The sequence below is a fragment of the Triplophysa dalaica genome, chromosome 4 (assembly GCF_015846415.1).
Source record: "Triplophysa dalaica isolate WHDGS20190420 chromosome 4, ASM1584641v1, whole genome shotgun sequence".
NCBI classification, from domain to species: Eukaryota; Metazoa; Chordata; class Actinopteri; order Cypriniformes; family Nemacheilidae; genus Triplophysa; species Triplophysa dalaica.
In genome coordinates this window covers 27,017,675-27,036,805 of record NC_079545.1, presented here as the reverse complement: position 1 = coordinate 27,036,805, position 19,131 = coordinate 27,017,675, and the positions used below count along the sequence as shown (strand labels likewise).

The 19,131-nt window shown below is 38.3% G+C and overlaps 3 protein-coding genes and 1 non-coding gene across 9 annotated transcripts; 2 read left to right on the top strand and 2 right to left on the bottom strand.

Moving 5' to 3' along the window:
* On the bottom strand, positions 1-7,384 carry dhx33 (DEAH (Asp-Glu-Ala-His) box polypeptide 33). The gene is made up of 12 exons (XM_056746993.1): positions 7,062-7,384; positions 6,013-6,173; positions 5,697-5,924; positions 5,108-5,278; positions 4,774-4,959; positions 4,564-4,675; positions 4,327-4,486; positions 4,157-4,245; positions 2,710-2,837; positions 2,249-2,452; positions 1,611-1,697; positions 1-1,507 (listed from the first exon to the last, which is right to left on the bottom strand). Exons 1-12 carry the CDS (start codon positions 7,267-7,269, stop codon positions 1,199-1,201), a joined length of 2,043 nt encoding a protein of 680 aa, XP_056602971.1. The 5' UTR covers positions 7,270-7,384; the 3' UTR covers positions 1-1,198.
* Positions 7,385-7,990: 606 nt separating this feature from the next.
* Positions 7,991-11,341, top strand: rplp0 (ribosomal protein, large, P0). Its single transcript, XM_056747348.1, has 8 exons — positions 7,991-8,032; positions 8,642-8,752; positions 8,990-9,165; positions 9,589-9,676; positions 9,755-9,901; positions 10,323-10,508; positions 10,746-10,886; positions 11,125-11,341. The coding sequence occupies exons 2-8, from the start codon at positions 8,699-8,701 to the stop codon at positions 11,281-11,283; spliced, it is 951 nt and encodes a 316-aa protein (XP_056603326.1). The 5' UTR covers positions 7,991-8,032; positions 8,642-8,698; the 3' UTR covers positions 11,284-11,341.
* On the top strand, positions 9,309-9,437 carry LOC130420240 (small nucleolar RNA SNORA63). Its single transcript, XR_008906599.1, has one exon. It is a non-coding gene; the product is annotated as a small nucleolar RNA SNORA63 (small nucleolar RNA).
* A 1,972-nt stretch (positions 11,342-13,313) lies between the features above and the next one.
* On the bottom strand, positions 13,314-17,488 carry LOC130419494 (serine protease FAM111A-like). 6 transcript variants are annotated; one of them, XM_056746283.1, is made up of 5 exons: positions 17,400-17,488; positions 16,249-16,364; positions 15,984-16,037; positions 15,694-15,756; positions 13,314-15,571 (listed from the first exon to the last, which is right to left on the bottom strand). In XM_056746283.1, the coding sequence occupies exons 2-5, from the start codon at positions 16,315-16,317 to the stop codon at positions 13,865-13,867; spliced, it is 1,893 nt and encodes a 630-aa protein (XP_056602261.1). In that variant the 5' UTR covers positions 16,318-16,364; positions 17,400-17,488; the 3' UTR covers positions 13,314-13,864. The 6 variants fall into 6 exon arrangements, with proteins under 6 accessions (XP_056602261.1, XP_056602262.1, XP_056602263.1 ...); XM_056746284.1 differs by having other exon boundaries at positions 17,435-17,450; XM_056746285.1 differs by lacking the exon at positions 15,984-16,037.
* Between the last annotated feature and the right edge of the window lie 1,643 nt (positions 17,489-19,131).

The following is a 19,131-nucleotide window of genomic DNA, read 5'->3' as shown; positions in this document are numbered from 1 at the left end:
TACGTAACAAAATTAAGTAATTATTTATGCAAAAAGCACAAACATTCACACTCCAGTTCACCTTCAGATGATTTAATAACAATGAGATCAAGCAGACGTTGCTTTTGAATTCTGACCGTTGTGTCACATACAAATGATGCCTTCTTGCTCATGCTGTAATGGAAAACAATCATACTAATATTAAACATCTGTACTACTGGTACTTCTGCATACCATAAAAACCTGAGTGGTCACATTCTGTCCTTCATTTATTCCGTCCGATTTCATGCACAGCGTGTATACAATCTCTGATACATCTATACATACATGTGGTCTCAGATATGATCTACAAAGTGAAGCAAACAAGGCAGTATTTGATACAACTTGTATGCATATGACGTGTTTTTGCTCCTCATAATAAAAAGTGGCATGCATTATATTATTGTAAATTGTTGTGTATCTAACTAAGGTATTTTCGATATTATATTCGATGATACGTCCATCATATCTAGATCAGAAGGCAATAATATGACTAAAATTGGTTTAGATATTTAGAACAGGGCATAAAACCAGACTCAAGATGTGTTTTTACAATAGAATAGTTTTAAAGTTGTTTCTACATGCTGTGTTTATAATTTATGGACTTCTATATCACTTCTAAGAGATTCAGGATCTAACAGTTACATTAAACTATTAAGTGAATTAAAATATCCTGCATTTCATAACAGAAACACAAAACCTCCTTGTGTCCACTCATGGAATTACCATCGGTCAGTCTCCAGCAAACCAAATTAAACTTGATCCAGAAGTTTTTTGAATGTATGATTCTCATACTAAGGTGGTTATAAAAAACCATGCAAACACTCTTTAACGTTCATCAATAAAAGTTCATTTATAAAAGTGCTGCCGAAACTGTCCTGACATCTTCAGATTTATAGCAAAGGAGTCATTCACTTCTAGAAAAGTTTCGGTTAATAAAGCTCTCGATTACCCAAACTAGTGAAAGTCTTTAGCAAAACTGCCACACATGTTGCATATTAGCACAAAACAGTGCAGTCTTCAAAGATCCAACGGCAAATGCATATAATTCGTATAATAGGAATAAACGTGTTAACAAAATACACACATGTGAAAAATCTCATCTATGGCTAGAATGACTTCTTATCATGCAGTCCATGATAAATATCCAGGAATAATAAATGGCACATTTAATGGAGGGTTAACTCTTGGTGGCGCGAAGCTTCCGGCGGAAATACTCTGGCGCGGCTTCCTGCAGCCAATCGGCATCCACAAGGCACAGATCCCTCATGTAACAGCGGGACGTGTGCAGGAGCTCATTAAACACCACGTATGCTGGTTTGGCCTGGAACAGGACCGAGGACGGATGGATCGCCACGGCCTGCTGTGTGTCCAGAGCGACGTAACCGCCTTCCAGCTGCAGCTGCGCAGCGTTCATGAACAATCCGTGAGCCAGACAGCGACGGACATTCTCCAGGTCTGACTGAGACGATTCCAGCTTCATGTTCATCTGAAGGACGAGAGTCAAAAGTGCATGATCTGAAATCCATCGCTTAATTATCAAAATATTTATTTTGTACATTTTCTCGACATCAGACCGAGTTGGTGTGTACCTTGATGCAGATATCTCTGAGCTGCCTTCGAACTTCAGACACGAGCCCCATGTTCCTACTGTTGACAAAGTTCTCTCGACACCACTCCTGTCACAAAGTATGAAAATGAACTCATGTAAGGGATAATGTACAGGCAGCCGGTTGTTATCGCAGAAATAAGCACCAACAGTGTGATCACACCCAGGCCCGATTTACATTTCTAAGCGTTTTTTCGGGCACATATTCGCTATTTTAATTGTGGACATTTGAAGAGAGAAAGCAGCGTGGGTTGCGTTCTATGCACAGTTTACACGCAAAATTAGCCAATTATTTTGCTCTAACAGCCGGCTGCTTTTACATTCACCTGCTTATTACACGGCTATTTACCACATAAGAAGAAAGCTGGAAATTAAATGTGAATTTGAAATATTTTATAAGCTCATTTTTACCGAATGCAGACCTTTCGTGAGAAAAAGCTGATTACGTTCAAATGTGAAGAACGGGCAATTTGGTTTAATCATTTGTAAATATAATACATTTTTAATTCAATTTATCAAAACAAACCTGTCAAAATTATTTGGATGCATCCGGCAGTGGCGGTTCATGGAGGCTCTCAATAGTACATATTATAAATAAACAGGTCACAACATGTCCCGTACCTTGTTGCCGCTGACTTTCTTGAAAGCCCTGTAGATGTTGAGAAGAGTCATGTGGTCACCCTCACTGGAGATGAATTTCTTGCGCACGGTGAGGACGTCGTCCCTGCGAGCGGGCGGATTGTAAAGAACCGAGTCCACAGAGAGCAGAGAGATGATGGTCAGAATCTCTTCTGTGCAGCTGAAGTCAGGAGAGATCAAGAGCGTCTACACATACATACAAGAGCACAAATCAAACCGTTATTATCGTTGTTTGAGACACAAAAGTATGCATAAAGAAAATACACATTTCTGCTCAATGTTTGTCAATAAAATGTATGCTTGTAGAAGTGAGACTCTGTATAAATATAACACATTTTGAACGCTTTTCTGAACTGATCTGATTCGCATACCTGCACGTATCTCTTCTAGGTATGACAGTTGAGCTCTGTTATCGGTTTTATAAATAAAGAAATGTTTCTTACTTTAGAGAAGCGGGGCTCTAGAGGGAAGGAGGCCATTTTTTTGCCCAGAGGGGTTAATAACACCTCCTCATCTTTTCTGTCGACGGCCCCCAGGATGCTGAGCTGCTCCACTGCCGTCCGCATCGATTCTGCCCAAAAACAAACACGCGGATGTGCTATTTAAGACTTATTACATGGGTTGTTGGAATGCTTGATACTGATTGGGCAGTCGCAACATTTGCAGGTTCGTTATTCCCAGATAACAACCTCTCAAAACTAATAATACCTGGTAACGCGGATGTAGCAAATAATTTTGACGGGTTTTATGGACAATTGAAATATAAATGTCTTTTAAAACATATTTGTGATTATATTTACAAACGATTGAAGCAATTTGCCTGTTCGTGACATTTGAACGTCGTTTCTTACCTTAAAACCAAAAGTAAACTGCTTTTCCTCGCGGAAGGTCGGCATACGTGAAAAATATTTCAAATTGACAATTCATGTCCAGTTTTTCCTCATGTACAAGCAGCCGGCTGTTATCGCGAAATAAACCCCTTCAGTGTGATACAAGATGACCTGATCACACTGTCAGGGCTTATTTCTGTGATAACAACCGGCTGCCTGTACAATATCCCTTATATAATATTAATGCAATTAAAGAGCCACGAAACACAAATCAACATTTATTTAGATGTAAACAAAGATGGTGGTGTTGCACATCGTAGAAAACAATGTTAGCAACTGTACGTTATTAGAAAACTAATGAATTTCTAGCTTTTTTGTGCCATTTTTGCTTAGGATGCGGGTTTAAAATCCTCATCTAGCCAACGTCAAGGATGTGACGTGGCGATGAACTACAGTACATTGATAAAGCGTTTGTGTCTCATTATTATTCATGAGACTGTGCTTTCTTGACCAATGAGAAGACATTTCTCCTAATTATTCATGACAGCGGCTTGTGATTGGAGCGCCCGTCTCCCATGGCGGAACCTTCGGCGGTTTTTAACAGCGTTCACAAATATTTTAATTGCATTTTTCAAAAATGACAGTGAGGTAGAATGTAGCTGAAATGGGAGGTTTTGTGACACTTTAAATACACTTTTAAATAAATCCATATTAACATTGTGACTATATCTTCAAGAAAAGTGAATATTCTGTAAATAATAGAAACAGTCTCTATAAACTGATCGTCCTAGGCATGCAAACTTAAGTTAAAAATACAGAAAAACGAAAGAAAAAAGATATTTGGAAGAATGCTTCCAAAGTTCTTGGCCACCATTGACTACCATAGTGGGAAAAATTACTTCATAATTTTTTGGTTTTGTTGAAAGATATTTTGAAGAATGTAGGACAGCAAAAAGTTCTGGAGCACTATTGACTACCGTTGTCACTTTCCTACTATTATACATTTTTGGGTGAACAATCCCTTTAAAACCTTGTTGGGCTGTGCATTAGTCAAACTTACCTGGTGATGGCTTAGACATGAAGTCAAAATTCATGACATCAGAAACTCCTAAAGCCAAAAGTTGCAGTACGACGCTGGCCAAATTGCACCTGCGATCAAACACAAATCAGAATATCAGATGTGCTTTTAGCTTCACAGATCATCTGTGGATTGCACAAGTCCTCTCTTACCTCTGTATCTCAGGCACGGTCATGTTTGCAAAGTGGTCAAACTCCTCTTCAGTGTAAAGGCGGTAACAGGACCCAGCGTCCTCTCTTCCGGCGCGACCAGCGCGCTGCCACGCCTGCGCTTTAGACACCCGCTGCACGGCCAGGACCTCCAGACCGCTGTCTGGGAAACACAAACAGCACATTGCATTACATCCAAACAAATATCGACAACACAGTGTAAAGCTCTGAGAGTTTTACCTGGATTGAAGCGCTTGGCTTTCACCATCCCAGTGTCAATGATGTATTTGATCCCAGAGATGGTGATGGAGGTCTCCGCTATGTTTGTTGACAGAATAACTTTTCTCGAACCCTAGAATGTACAAAAAAGCAGGCAAATTAAAGGGACTTTTTGCTTTAAAACTGCGTCACGTGTGTTATCACGTCCGTTGATGAAATGTCTGTAGTGACCTTCGGCGCGGGCTGAAAGACCCTGAACTGTTGAGCTTGAGGGAGAGAAGCATAGAGAGGAATGACTGTCATCGGTCCGCAGGTATCAGGCAGGTGTTTGGCGATGTCTCGACAGGTGCGTGCCAGCGCTTCGATCTCCTCCTGCCCCGTCAGAAACACCAGGATGTCATGGGAAGGCGGAGCTTCCTGTAATAAAAACGTAAACACATAAAACTTAACTCTAGATTTCTCTTTTATAATGCTGGTTTCCACATTCCCGTAAGTCCATCAATGCATTGAAATTGTGTTATAAAATCGTGTTTCTCAAATCAGAGAATGTGTAGAATGGACAGACCTGATGAATCTGAAAGACAGACACCAGCGCTGCTTGCAGATAGTCGGACTGAGGCTGTTTGGTGTAGAAGATCTGAATGGGATGCTGTCTGCCCTCCAGATACAGAACAGGTGATTTATTGAAGTACTGAGAGAACAGGTCCACATCCATAGTGGCTGACATCACTAAAACCTAAAGACAGTTCATTTGTTCCAGTTTAGAAATAACGCTGAAGAGAGTTGCAAAGCAGCCAATGAAAATGCAGCATCAGCACCACATGAAACATTGTTGTAATCACATGATACACAGCGTCTTGGATAAAGAAAATGAAACATATAAAAGAAAAGAAAATGAACGCAGGATCATATCAGTGAAAATGCAGAAAATATGTTGAATACAAAAAACGGAATGGTACATACAGTATATTTCTTTTGAGCAAAGATTTTACAAAAATTAAAAACATGTAACACATACTCTATAAAGCTAAAATGAGATCAATGTAAAGGAATATCTTGCAAACGCAGCAAAAGCAGATAGCCAAGAGTTGACTAAAGTTAACATCTACAATAAATGATTTTGTGTGCTCGTGAAAAAAAACTCAGATTCAAACCTTCAGAGGTACTTTGTTTTGCTCCGCACGTTTGCGCTGGGCACTTTTCACCACACCGAACAGAACGTCCGTGTGCACGGTCCGCTCGTGAGCCTCATCCAGAATCACCACAGTATACCGCAGTAATAATGGATCACCTATAGCTTCTCTTAACAACATCCCATCTGTCATAAACTTCAGCTTGGTCTCAGACGACGTGACATCTTCGAACCTCACTGTGTAGCCCACCTGAGAAATAACATTTATAGAAACATAAAAAGCTGAGTAAGGTATTACACAATTCATAGATTTGAAAACAGTGAAAGAGAGAACACACCATTTTCCCCAGCTGAACTCCCTTTTCTTCTGCCACTCGACCAGAAAGAGAGATGGCAGCCACCCGGCGGGGTTGTGTTACTGCGATGATACCCTGTCGTCCGATGCCAGTCTCATAAAGATATTGCGGTATCTGTGTGGTTTTACCTGACCCGGTCTCACCTGACGCAGAAAAGAATGTTTATTATTTGTTCCTAATCAGGCTTTGGAATAATTAAGATCATGGCATACTGTGTAGCTCCGCCCCCTTTATAATAGCCAAAAGCATTTAATTTATTTCACAGCTTGGAATTTGACAAGTGTGCTTAAAGTACCCGTGAATCGGAAGTTGCGATTGTTTTTACTTCTGCATTCTGACAATTTCCCAGTGAAAAGGAATTTTAAAGGAGAAAATGAGTGGGCGTGGCTTGCGTTTTTCCCTGCAAATTGATTGGATGTGTAAAAACAGCTGTTGCACTTTGAAATGAAACTGACAGCAGACTGACAGCTGAAGGGGAGGAGCTAACGGATGCTCCGGCCAAGCAGTCTAATTAAGATGGATAGTCATTTCAGAGAATGACCTACATTGATAAATTATTTACTATAAACGTTGCAATATTTCATGAAAAAATAAGAATTGTCATTTTTTATTTCACTGGGACTTTAAGTGCAGAATGACGTCATAAAAACATTGATCTATATTTGCAGAAATAAAGGACTGCTGGTCTCGCCTAAACATGAATTTCGTCAATTGTCAATGTTTTGGAGCACACGTGTTACCGCACATGATATTCATCTTTTGGCCATAAAACTTGATTTCACAGAAACTTGCAGAACAGTTACACAGTCACATCACAAACATCTGACAGCTGTGTAAAGCAATCTGACACTGAAATGATACTCGTGATATTGAGAAAAATCCAGGTGTATTTGCAAAAACATTTATGAAACGTTACTTAAATTAACAAAGAAAAGTCATAGTATTGCCATCGTGCAAAATATAGCCTAATAATAACTTATGAGCTCTATCAACCGAGATATCACACACAGATGTATTGTCATAAGTTCTACCTATTATCACGGCATTATGCAGCTGTCTGAGTTGATTGATCAGTTGTGATTTCGCCTGGTATATGGGCAGCTGTCTTCTCTGCGCGTCCACGCTGATCGGCGCATGACCAGCTCGCGGCAGAAGCATGCCGGGCTTCTTGTCGAGGCGGAAGAAGGGAGACCCCGGCTTGAATCTCTTGGCCGGAGGAGGATCGGGTTCTTGGGGCATGATCCGCAGAAAACGCGCAGCGGTGTGCACTCGTCTCGCTCACTTTGAAGGGCTGATAGCGTTCATGAGAACAGACGGCGGAGGAGAGTCGCGCTGCGGGTGTTTACATCACCTCCCCACGTGGCTTAGAAATTGTGGTCGCACTGGGATGACGTCACTGTTAAAAACTACTCAAATGTGCCCAACCGCTATGTTTTTATATATATGTTTGGCTTCATTTACGTGGTTGGATCATTCGTAATAGTACGCCCAAACCAAATGATCTCAATTTATATATTTTTTATACCGGATATGTTTAAAAAAAATTGAAGCTGCGCTTTTTCTCGTTTAGATGCTCCATGTATGATATGTTTAAATTTTAACTTTAAGCCAAATTGTATTACTCTTAGAATAATTATGAACAAACGCGATTGATTTACACTGTAGTTTAACTTAACGCCTCAATTTTAAATATTAAATAATTAAATAAAAAAAATGCTACAAACAATTGAGTAAAATATGAATGTAATTAGATATAATTAAATAGAGCATTTTCTATAATCGCGTGAAATAAATATATGAAAATAAATATTATATATACAATTAATTTACAAAAAAATGCTTTTACAACCTACCTACGTTGGTTTAACAGTAAACGACATGGGTTTTGACCAATCAACACACAGACACGCCTCTTCAGCGCTATTCTGATTGGATGTTCGCCTGCTATAAAGTTTTGCCGCTCGCTCTTTCGCTCTCTTCTTTCACGCGTCCCTGCTGCGAGGTGAGGCCTGTTACAGCTCATCGCTGTATTTAAACCATTTAATGTCTAGTAAATGTGTCCATACGGTTATAATTATATTAATACAATTAATGTACGGATAGTCATAAGCAGAAATATTTTCGATGAACATTACGGAGAGTAATTGTCGGTTTAAACCGAAGTAGCATATTTTTTACATTTAGCACGCTAGCATTAGCAGTTGTGCCTCGCCATGTGTTGAACGGGAAGAAATTAGAACTCTTGTTAACTGGGAGTTTTTATTCGCCGTTTTAGATCAAAAGTTTCTGCAATATAATGTAATGACGCTGGTCTCCAAAATAACAATGCCTGTTTTAACTATGAAAGAAGTTTAAGGAATTAATTCAAGCCAGAAGCATAAGGCCCTTCCTAACCATAACGTGACTATGATACGTATTGCTTAAATATAATCAAAACTATAAAAGTTAAATAATGTTTAATACGGTATAGATTGACTGTAAATTTACTTTATCAGATTTTAGGCGCGATTATCATTTTGAACCCTGTCTAATATTTTTAAGATGTAACGTTAATGGACATTGCATGTTTGACAAAAAAGTTACGTCTAATTAACACGTGTAATTTCTGCAGATTTATCAACCTTGTCTTTAAACCGGCTTTTCACCGATCCTTGGAAGCACTGCCAAGATGCCCAGGGAAGACAGGACCACGTGGAAGTCAAACTATTTTATAAAAATCATCGTAAGTCCTTTTCACTTGTTGTTTTTTACACAAGTGCAGGTAAAACTACTGATCAGCTATGTCATTACTGATTGGTCGTTCCCCCTGCATAAAAAAAACTTGTTTCCTGCTGTGCTTGTGAGTTTGCTGCAGTAGCTCACAGGGACGAATGGTCTCAGACAAATTCTGAATCAGCTAGACATTAATTATGACCATCAATTTGTTTCTTTAATTTGTCTTTTCTTGGTGTGTGTATAGCAACTGTTGGATGACTTTCCCAAATGCTTCATCGTGGGTGCAGACAATGTCGGCTCCAAGCAGATGCAGGCGATCCGTCTGTGCTTGAGGGGTAGGGCTGTCGTGCTTATGGGCAAGAACACCATGATGCGCAAGGCCATCCGTGGCCATCTGGAGAACAACCCGGCTTTGGAGAGGTGTCTATTGCTGCGCTGAAAATGTATTAAAGAGATTAAATGATTAATTCAAATCACTCAATAGAGAAATTTCATAATATCTAATGTTGCATTTAAACTGTTAGTCCAAGTATATGTAATATAAATCTGCTCAAGGCATAGAAATGCAGGATAAGTTACTGGCCAGCTGTTGTAGTGCTGGTCCGTCGTTCCCCCTGCACAAATAAACTTGTTCCCTGCTGTGCCTGTGAGTTTGTTACCTGTAACTCACAGGGACGATTGGGGCCATACATTCTATATTCGCTAAAACATTATCGAGCCCAATGTGGACATTTTGTTAATGAAGTAATGTTAATTTTGTCTGACAATTTCTTTCAAAGTTGAAATTATGCGAGTGCGGTTTCATTTTTGTATGTGAACATCAGATTTATTTTCTTCCTGTAGACTGCTTCCCCACATCCGTGGTAATGTTGGCTTTGTTTTCACAAAGGAAGATCTGCCAGACATCAGGGATCTGCTGTTGGCAAACAAAGTGAGTTTACACTTTTGATTGCTCATTTCTCAAATGAAAGCATGTTTGTGTTAAATTAACAAACTCTTATTCCCTTAGGTGCCAGCTGCTGCCCGTGCAGGTGCCATTGCCCCGTGTGGAGTAACTGTGCCAGCCCAGAACACCGGGCTCGGTCCTGAGAAGACCTCCTTCTTCCAGGCTCTGGGTATCACCACAAAGATCTCCAGAGGAACCATTGAAATCCTGGTGAGGGGAATTTTCATGAGAATTATCGGTTGTTTTTGTTACGAGCAGGATAAGTTACAGATCAGCTGTGTCTGCTGGTTTGTCGTTCCCCCTGCTGAAATCAAACTGTTTTGTACTGTACTTGTCTGTCACTACTCCAGACTTACAGGGACACTACAACTCGGACATTATAATGCTTTGTGAAGTTATGTCCGTCAGGTCACGTTACTTATTTTAAATATTAACTACTACATGACTGCCCCAAATTCTGTTTTGGTTGTGGATGATCTGCCATCAAGAAATTCGTTGTCACATTTTAACCTTCTGTAGTCTTGTGTCTTTAAAATTTAAAGGAGAACATTAAGCACCTCAATCCAATTTGAGTTAAGATGTAACACTTTCAAAATGGTCTTAATGTTAATGTTCTTTTATTTGCTTGCAGAGCGACGTCCAGCTGATCAGAACTGGAGATAAGGTGGGCGCCAGCGAGGCCACGCTCCTCAACATGCTGAACATCTCGCCCTTCTCTTACGGGCTGATCATCCAGCAGGTGTATGATAATGGCAGCGTGTACAGCCCAGAGGTGCTGGACATCACTGAAGAAGCCCTGCACAAGAGATTCCTGGAGGTGAGGTTTCTCAAACTAATGCTCTGCACTTCTGTTCGTTAAACCTTAATGTTAATTTTAAACTTTTTTTTATTATCATTGGTGTTACTGGAGCATGGATCAGGTTAAATAAGTGAGCAATTTTTTGTTCAAAACATTTAGATGCATTTCTAGTTATCGCAAATAATCTGGAGTTTGTCAGGGGCCAAGAGGTGTGAATGTTATTCAGTCGGTTTAATCCTTCTCTTCCCCTTTCAGGGTGTGAGGAACATCGCTAGCGTCTGTCTACAGATCGGCTACCCCACCCTTGCCTCCATCCCTCACTCCATTATCAATGGATACAAGAAGGTCCTGGCTGTTGCCGTGGAGACGGACTACTCTTTCCCCTTGGCCGAAAAGGTAAAACTCCAATTCCATTCGTTGTCTTTGAGTCTCTGCAGGACAAGTTACAAAACGTCTGCTCAGTGTCGTTCTGTCATGTCCTGCACATAGTAACCTGTTTCTTAAATCCCCTGTCTGCCCACACCCCGGCAGACAGGGACGCTTAGTTCCAGACAGTCTTAACAAAAATATTCTCTATGTAATGCGACTTTGTCGAACTGTAAAACAATTTGATGACGTGTCGTGCGCTCTGTAGGTGAAGGCATTCCTGGCTGACCCCAGCGCTTTCGCTGTGGCAGCTCCTGTCGCCTCAGCTGCTGTGGAGAAAGCTGCAGCTCCTGCTGCCAAAGTGGAGGCGCCTAAAGAGGAGTCTGAGGAGTCCGACCAAGACATGGGCTTCGGTCTGTTTGATTAAACTGTCAGATGGATGTTCAGTCTGCAAGTTAACCAATAAAACATCTTGGATTAACCAATATTGTGACTGAATTAATTTGGGTTTTGCTTGAATTTTTTGTAGCGTGCTGGTGTTCGGCATACATAAAAACAACATTATAAAGTGAATTGTAATATAAACATGTGCATGTACAAATTGGCTGAGCAACCCTGAAATAAGCTCTACGAAGACTGCTTACCGTAGTACTTGCACATACTGGTTTTGCTCAAATTCTTGAACATAAACGTAACTGGCCTGACGTATACAGCAGTTTATTCACAAATTTACTCTGAAATTTGACACTGGACAGGTGTATATACAACTACAAAAATATAATCTAGTTACAAAGTACAAACTTAAATTTAGTTACGAAGTGAATCTGACTGCAAGTATATAAAATGTACTGACTGAATCCTTTCTGTTGTGCTCTGGGAAATAAATTTTAAGAGTCATAGGACGGCTAAAATTTATAATCCTTTATTTTAAATGTAATTTGTATACACTAAGGTTAAAAACCTTGTAATTTCCACATAATGTATGTTTGTATCTCTCCTGAAACGCTGATTATTTAAAACGGTTCATCGCTCTGAAAAGCGAGATGTGCTTTGATTGGCCAGTTAACCAGAATTAGGGATTGGTGAAATACTGCAAGCGTGTGAGGGAAATGTAAAGCCTCTTACCATATTTGGATCAGCAGGTTCCAAAGCAATTGCACTGACATGTTCGCACACCTTACTTGTGTATACACTTGGGCTGTCTGTACTGCTATAGTCTATCATGACTCTCACATCGTCCATGTGATGGTGTACAGCGCCATCTAGTGGTGTAGCTAATGATAGGCTGCCGTAACGTGACTGAATCTGAACCTTTCCCTTGTGTCTGCAGTTTGTTGTACTGAACCTTAATATTCCTCAAAGTGCTACGAATATTAAACCAATTGAAACATTTTTTTTAGTTGATTTGTTTTCAGCAATGTTTCAGTGCTATTTCCCTTACAAACGGAAATATATTTCAGAATGATCAATATGTGAAATAACATAATGGCAAATTATAAAGAACACGCAGAATATATATTTTTAAATGTATTACAACACAGAGAATTGCCACTTTAATATTGAAAATATGTGACAATATACCTATATATCACAATATAGCCTATGTAATTTTATATTCAGTAATACTCTTTGTAATGTATAGATGTTCAGACTGGAAACGCAAGCTTCTGATGGTTGCTATGTTCCCATCAAAATTGTAGTTTAGCATGAAACGCTTGCAATAAAGCACTGTTTGCATCCAGTGAATCAAAAAGAACAAAATCACAACTTTCTGATCAATTTGTGGCTAAGAGAAAAAATCACTTGCGTGACTTCTAATGCACATTGAGGAATTGATTGTGTAAATGTGTTTCCAGTGTAGTTTATTCACAAATCTTCTTAACGGATAAAATCATGTTTAGCACATTTTTAGAACTGATGCGTATCTTGATGTTTCCATTCAGAGTTTTTTGATTCAATATCTCTAAAAATGCACATTAAAACAATTGGAAACAAGGCTTTTAATGGTGTTTCTGTCTGATGGTGTTTGTTTGTCTCCGAGGGTTGACAAACCTTTTGTGGTGAAACGTGTCTTAAAAGTGTTTAATGTCATGATGGTGTTTGTAGCGTCTGCTATGATTTCAGATGAGTTCATTCTGGTTGAGGTTGTGATAGTCTAGTCTGATGGTCCTGATGTGAGATACGTTCGAAGTTAAAAATGCTGAACTGCAGACAAAAGCGAAACATTCTCACACACGGTAATGGTTTCGTTTCCAGGTATAGAGTCTGGTTAGAAACCAGTTTGCTTTTGTCTTTAAGAAAGTAGTGCATGTCATATGTATTTGCTCATTTCAAGCATTGGAACATTTTATTCTAGAGCCAAACTTTACAGCTGGTGTGAATTACGGTCTCATATTTAAGATTAAAAAATAGTAAAACAATTTGTATCTTGTTATAAACAACGAGAATACTCATGTATAGTTTGGGAATTTCCCTTTATTAACATCACATTTCCAAACAGATTAAGATAATGAAATGCTTACTGTAAAAAATAAATCAAAGTCAACTGTTCGATGAGGATGAAATCATGGTAAAATAATTGTGAATAAGTATATAAAGTATCTATAAGAAAGAATAAAAATATATGAATACAGATGTCTATATGGATATTTGAATACACGAGTTTGAATTAATGTAATGTAAATAAAATACACATAATAAATGGAACAAAATAGTGATTAATGCATAAGTGTGCTTCTCTGGAAACAAAAGTGTTCACGGCTCTGCTCTTTGGGCATGATCCCTGATATAAAACACTTGTCTACAATATACACACATGCTTGATGACATATATACTTTTCCTTGAAACATGTTTATGTTTTTAAAAAGAGAGCGTGTTTAATATATTTGATTTGTATGAATATCCTGCACTTGCTAATTGCACTTCTGGTTAGACCTAAACTACATTTCGTTACACTGTACTTGTATATGTGTAATGACAATAAAGTTGAATCTAATCTAATCTAATATTACGGAGCATCACCTCTGATTTTATCTTCAAAGATATTTACAATGTCTGTTCTGCCTTTAACTCGACATTTTGCTTTGATGTTGTCTAAGATTGGCTGCATGGCATATGCGTATTCCATGACACTTTTAGTTTTATTTTCATGGTACACATATCCACCGGTATGAATACCGATCAGTTTGCAATCTGCATCAAAGACTGGAGAGCCAGAAGATCCATGAAAAAAACAAGAGTCATAAGTGATCTGGTTCTTACGAAAATCCCATTTTTGCTTCAAGGACTCTTGTGTCATAACATGATAGAAACTGATATTTTTAGATACGTGTTCATCTGCAGCCTCAGATCGATTGTCTCCACCAATGACAAAACACGGGTCCATTTTCTTCACCTGACCTTCTGGATGGCCCACAATGCAGATCTCACTTCTGTTATCAGGTGTGTCCTGTCTGTAATGATCGAGCAATTGAGGATACTTAGCCATGTCATCGTCAGAATTAAATTCAAGAAGAGCATAGTCGAGATGGTTATCCTCGTCATCTTTGCCATAAAAGAAACATGTGATGTCTTTTATTGGTACACGCTTGGTGTTCTGGTCCAGGTCTTCATAACCAAACACAGCTGTGATATCTGAAGCGTTACATTTCTCAATCACATGTGCATTAGTGAGAATAAATCCGTTGAAGAGCAAGAATCCAGTTCCTCTGGAAGACCCCTGACGTCTGATCTGACACACAGAGTCACAGAGTCTCATGATCTCTCTCACTTTCTTCACTTCTGAGAAACTCTCAACACTTTTATCATATTCTTCTCTGAAGAACTTCTTGACCTGAGCGTTGTCTCTGAGGTTCTCTCTCTGCTTTAGCTGCTGTAGTAAACCTGTAAACTGATCAAGCAGAAGTTTCCGAATCTCTCCAGAATGCGGAATTTCTTTAGGTGCAGACCGTCTAGCTGATGGTCTTGTGGAGTTATTGGGGTTTTTCTTGTGTTTTGTTTCGTGCTCAGTGTTCACAGGTGTCTGTCTGGTGTCAGCATCATCTGCCACATCAACATCTGAAGCTACATCAGGTTCAGTCTTGACTGGAAGAGTCCAATCCTCTAGACTATCAGGCTGTTTGGTGTTACTGAGCACAATTACGTTAAAAATCTTTTGGTCGAGATGTTTCACAGGCTGTGACATCTCATGACTGCTCTCTGTACCAGACTCATAGAGCGCACAGTGTTTCTGGAACATGATCTTTTTGAATCGGCCGTCACGCTTGAGAGCAATTTTCAATGTGTCTTCTTTGAGTGCATATACACAAACATATTCTACTCTCTTTCTCAGTGCTTCGCTCTTAAGTAGCAATTGTATTTTGTCTCCTCCTTTTTTTTTTATATAGAAGATGACAAACATGTCAGGGTTGCTGGGCAGTGGCAGGTTCTTATTTTGTTTCATAGAATCACTTCTATCATTTTTAATGAAGTCTACGTCTATAATCACATCGTTGTCAATGAGACAGCAGGGGAAATCCATCTTCAGAGCAGCTGTAGGCATTTGTTGTTTTGATGTTAGAATAAGTACTTGCTTGTCTTTGTTCTTTGTCTTTTCTTTTTCTTTTTTGAAAACATGACTTGTATTAAGAGCATCTAATACAGTCATGGATGGATCACAATGTACTGAATATTTTTCAGAGTTTAAACGATACTTGAATGATTTCTCTTCCTTGTCCTGTTATATGGAAAGAAAAAAAAAATTATATACAAACAAAAATTTACGTCAGCGAATACTACTGATAAATGTTTGTAATTTAAATGATTCATTAATGAGTAAATGTGTTGTAAGTGATCAACCTGCTGCTGGTCTTTAGAGACTTCATTTGAAACCTCTTTCTTAGGCACTTTATCCATCCTCTCCTGGAAAAATTAAACACTAAAGTTAGATTGTCCTCCATTATGTGTTCTTTATTGTAAGAGTTTGACCTTTACAGTATGTCAAATATCACAATATCACTAACACCTATCAGAATACATATTTGAACGTAACATTGTAATCTCTGATCCTAAAACTGATCTGCAAAAACTTCTTCAGAGACTGTCTGTTATTAATCCTGTGTGATCTAGAAATGATGGTTTCATCACACCTCAGCAGTGTCACTAGCCTGTGACGCGTCTTCAGCTTCAGGGGCTCTGGCAGTCTGGTTTGTTGAAATAAAACTCACTTATGAATAAACTCTAAATGTGTATTCGTTTACCCCAACAATGGATTAAAACAGGCCAACACATGTTCATTCACAACCAGCTCGCTTTGTCCCGTTCTGACCGTTCTTGGTTAAGAATAACCACATTTTTTTTAAACATTATTATCATCATTAGCACTAAAACTGAGTCCAAACTAAGAAAACTTACACTGTTACCCACATGGCTTAGGGAAGTCCTTATTTCGGTTTGCTTCATTCTCTTGGGTTGTGAAGACATGTTTTTGACTATTCGGTGCGTCTGTGAAGAGGACTAAAGATTAAAAGCTGAAACAGAAACAAAGATTTGAGTTATGTGATATATCATTGGTTCCCAAATGATGAAATTAATGAATAAATAATGAAAATCAATAAATCAATAAATTATGATATAGTATTGTTATAAGAAATGAGGACTACACAAATATGCATAAAAAATTAATTCATACATTTAAAACCCATTTAAGTTTTTTAAGTTATTTTTGAGACCTGGACCCGGAATCAGAGGCAGTGTCTGGGTGCGAAATAATGCAAGTTACGAGAGGTTGCGGTTATATTTTGATATATGAATGTTGAGTTTCCTGAACTGAAAAACACTGATTTAACTTAAACTGTTTTGCCTAATACTAATAAGAGATTTGCATAAAGCTACATACAGAAATATTTATAAGCAATAAACCTGCTTGGGTGCATCAGATATAATAACAGTCTGACTCTCATTTCAATGTATTTTAATGCAAAATGTTACGGTCTGGTCAAGGGGTACTTGGCTTAAAAAATCATAAAAAGGTACTTAAGCGAACCACTGTGATAGGTGATATGAGAAAAAAATGTGTCCATTTGAAGACGATGTAAAAGGCACATCACTATTTGGCAAAATGCCAAATTTTCTAACTGCTTTTTGATCTGACCTTTATCCCCATCACATGTTGCACAGAAATGTTAGAACAAAGAAATATATTTAAAAAATAATGAATAAAAAGTATAAGTATATCTAGCGTGATTTCGGATATAAATGGTGTTCTCGTTTAAAGAAGTGTAAAGTACATTTAAATTAGAATTAAACAGCATTATGCACAGAGTTTGAATTCGTTTTTTTGCATTTCTACGCGGTTTCCGAGTCTGCTCTCGCATTGAACGCAAATGTTTTGGAGACGGACACGTTATAAGAGCAAAGCAAAGTAACAGACTCCGACAGCACGCGCCTGGTTTCATTTTAGTCATTTAGCAGACGCTTTTATCCAAAGGAGGCAAAACAATGGAAGCAATGGATATTCAGCAAAGCTAAGCACGTTCACAATGCAGGATAAAAGGCAAACATACCTCTTTATTTGATAATAAAGTAAGAGAAACTTCACCTCGTACAAACTAAGTCCCGGAAATGGATAACTTTCACATTTGCCGCCAAGGACTTCCGCCCACGCAATCAGTCAAGCAGATAGACGGCTGTGTAAATTCTCACAATGGATGTTTATTTGACTCTTTAGAATGACCGACATTAAGTTGGATGTTATACAGATATTCAGGTGGGAATAACGTGAAAAGATCTTCATTGGATGAGTTTAAATATATAAAATGTATTAAGGTATTAACGTAGAAGTCGACACAGATGACCCTTTATTTGTTTAACGTCTAGGGACCGTCTGCAAACTACGTGAAAACATGATCAATGGTTTCCCATTAGATTAAAAAAATCAGGCTTTTAGCCTTTAGTAATTATAGGACAGTGTGAGAGACAGGAAGTGATCTGTGGTCTCCAAGGGCACAGATGGACCACATGTGTTTTAAAACAAACACACTTGGAGAGTATTAAGTAATAGTTCAATAGTGTCTATATAATTATGAATAACAAAAGAAACAGTACAGTATTTAAAAATGCTGAATCCAAAGAATTTACATTGGCCAATTCCTTTTGAAAATTTCTAATTCCTTTATTGTAAAATTATGGCTAAAAAATATGTGCTATGTGTGATTAAACACATATTTTTTTCAAATCAATTGAAAGAATGTAGCTTGTTATTACAATAACAAAACAATGTGATACTCGAGGCTCACTGAGGGAAGCCTTTCACTCACATGACTAATTTTCAGACCAAGTCTACATAGCTGTAGTGTGACTTTATCTGCTTGACAGTCCGTTTGAAATGATAAAACCAAGATTTTGTAAAAAACTAAACACAGTTCTCTTTATAAGGCACATTATTCAACGCTAAAAGCAGTTTTATTGGAAAAATTCAGACTTTTAAAATGCTTTTCGTTTGTGGACATCCCAGGATTTCTGTGTCACTGTCCATTGCAAACTCCTGAGCAAAAACCTCAAAACCGAGCGAGACAATCGTAATGTTTCTAAACGCACATGCTCTGTCTGGTCTCTTCTGAGCACCGGAAACAAGAACTTTCTCAATCCCTGCCAAGATATGGTAAGACACGGCTATTACACAAGACGGTGACATTGAAAACACTGCTTTTCAGTTTAATGTGATCACCAGATCTGTGTAATGACGGTTTTAGTGTAGTCTTGGGGATTTTCCACATCAGCATTACAGTCAGAATGAATAAGAGCATTTTTAATCACATTGATTATGTTTTCTTTCAGATCTACTTCCATAAGATGAGTGTAATGTTAAATTGTGAACTTCGAAAAAAAAGAGTGCAATCCATTTTTCTAGTTTTTTCAAAGGAATAGACTTTTAATTTTGTGTAACATGTTCTATGGTACATTAGCTAGATACCGAACAGTGAGAAAGTGATTTGTTGAGATAAAATATTGCTTTAGAAACACTTTCAACAGAAACACTTTCAACTCGAGAACCGCTTTGCATTTCCTGACGGGTAATTTTTGTCATTTCCATGGTGTTGATGGAGAAATTATTAATAATATAGTGGCTAAATTTTGCCGTTTAGTGAGTAATTGAGTAATTTGTTGTAAAGAAATGCACTTTTCAAGTTAAATACCATGAGTGAAATGAGTAAAACAAACATGTGTTTATCAGCCATCTGTGTCCGGTGGTGATTACATACATCAGTGTGTTTAAAGACATTTTCAATTAGTTAT

What these genes read in the sequence shown, in the direction of transcription:
- rplp0 (XM_056747348.1), top strand. Translation starts at nt 8,699, where the DNA reads ATGCCCAGGGAAGACAGGACCACGTGGAAGTCAAACTATTTTATAAAA. An exon ending in ATCTGCTGTTGGCAAACAAA is followed by an intron (nt 9,677 to 9,754) that starts GTGAGTTTACAC and finishes TTATTCCCTTAG; the next exon opens with GTGCCAGCTGCTGCCCGTGC. An exon ending in TGCACAAGAGATTCCTGGAG is followed by an intron (nt 10,509 to 10,745) that starts GTGAGGTTTCTC and finishes TTCCCCTTTCAG; the next exon opens with GGTGTGAGGAACATCGCTAG.
- dhx33 (XM_056746993.1), bottom strand. Translation starts at nt 7,269, where the DNA reads ATGCCCCAAGAACCCGATCCTCCTCCGGCCAAGAGATTCAAGCCGGGG. An exon ending in TAGAGCCCCGCTTCTCTAAA is followed by an intron (nt 2,453 to 2,709) that starts GTAAGAAACATT and finishes ATGTATGTGTAG; the next exon opens with ACGCTCTTGATCTCTCCTGA. An exon ending in TCAGAGATATCTGCATCAAG is followed by an intron (nt 1,508 to 1,610) that starts GTACACACCAAC and finishes CTCGTCCTTCAG; the next exon opens with ATGAACATGAAGCTGGAATC.
- LOC130419494 (XM_056746283.1), bottom strand. Translation starts at nt 16,317, where the DNA reads ATGTCTTCACAACCCAAGAGAATGAAGCAAACCGAAATAAGGACTTCC. An exon ending in AGGCTAGTGACACTGCTGAG is followed by an intron (nt 15,757 to 15,983) that starts GTGTGATGAAAC and finishes TAATTTTTCCAG; the next exon opens with GAGAGGATGGATAAAGTGCC. An exon ending in TCTCTAAAGACCAGCAGCAG is followed by an intron (nt 15,572 to 15,693) that starts GTTGATCACTTA and finishes TCCATATAACAG; the next exon opens with GACAAGGAAGAGAAATCATT.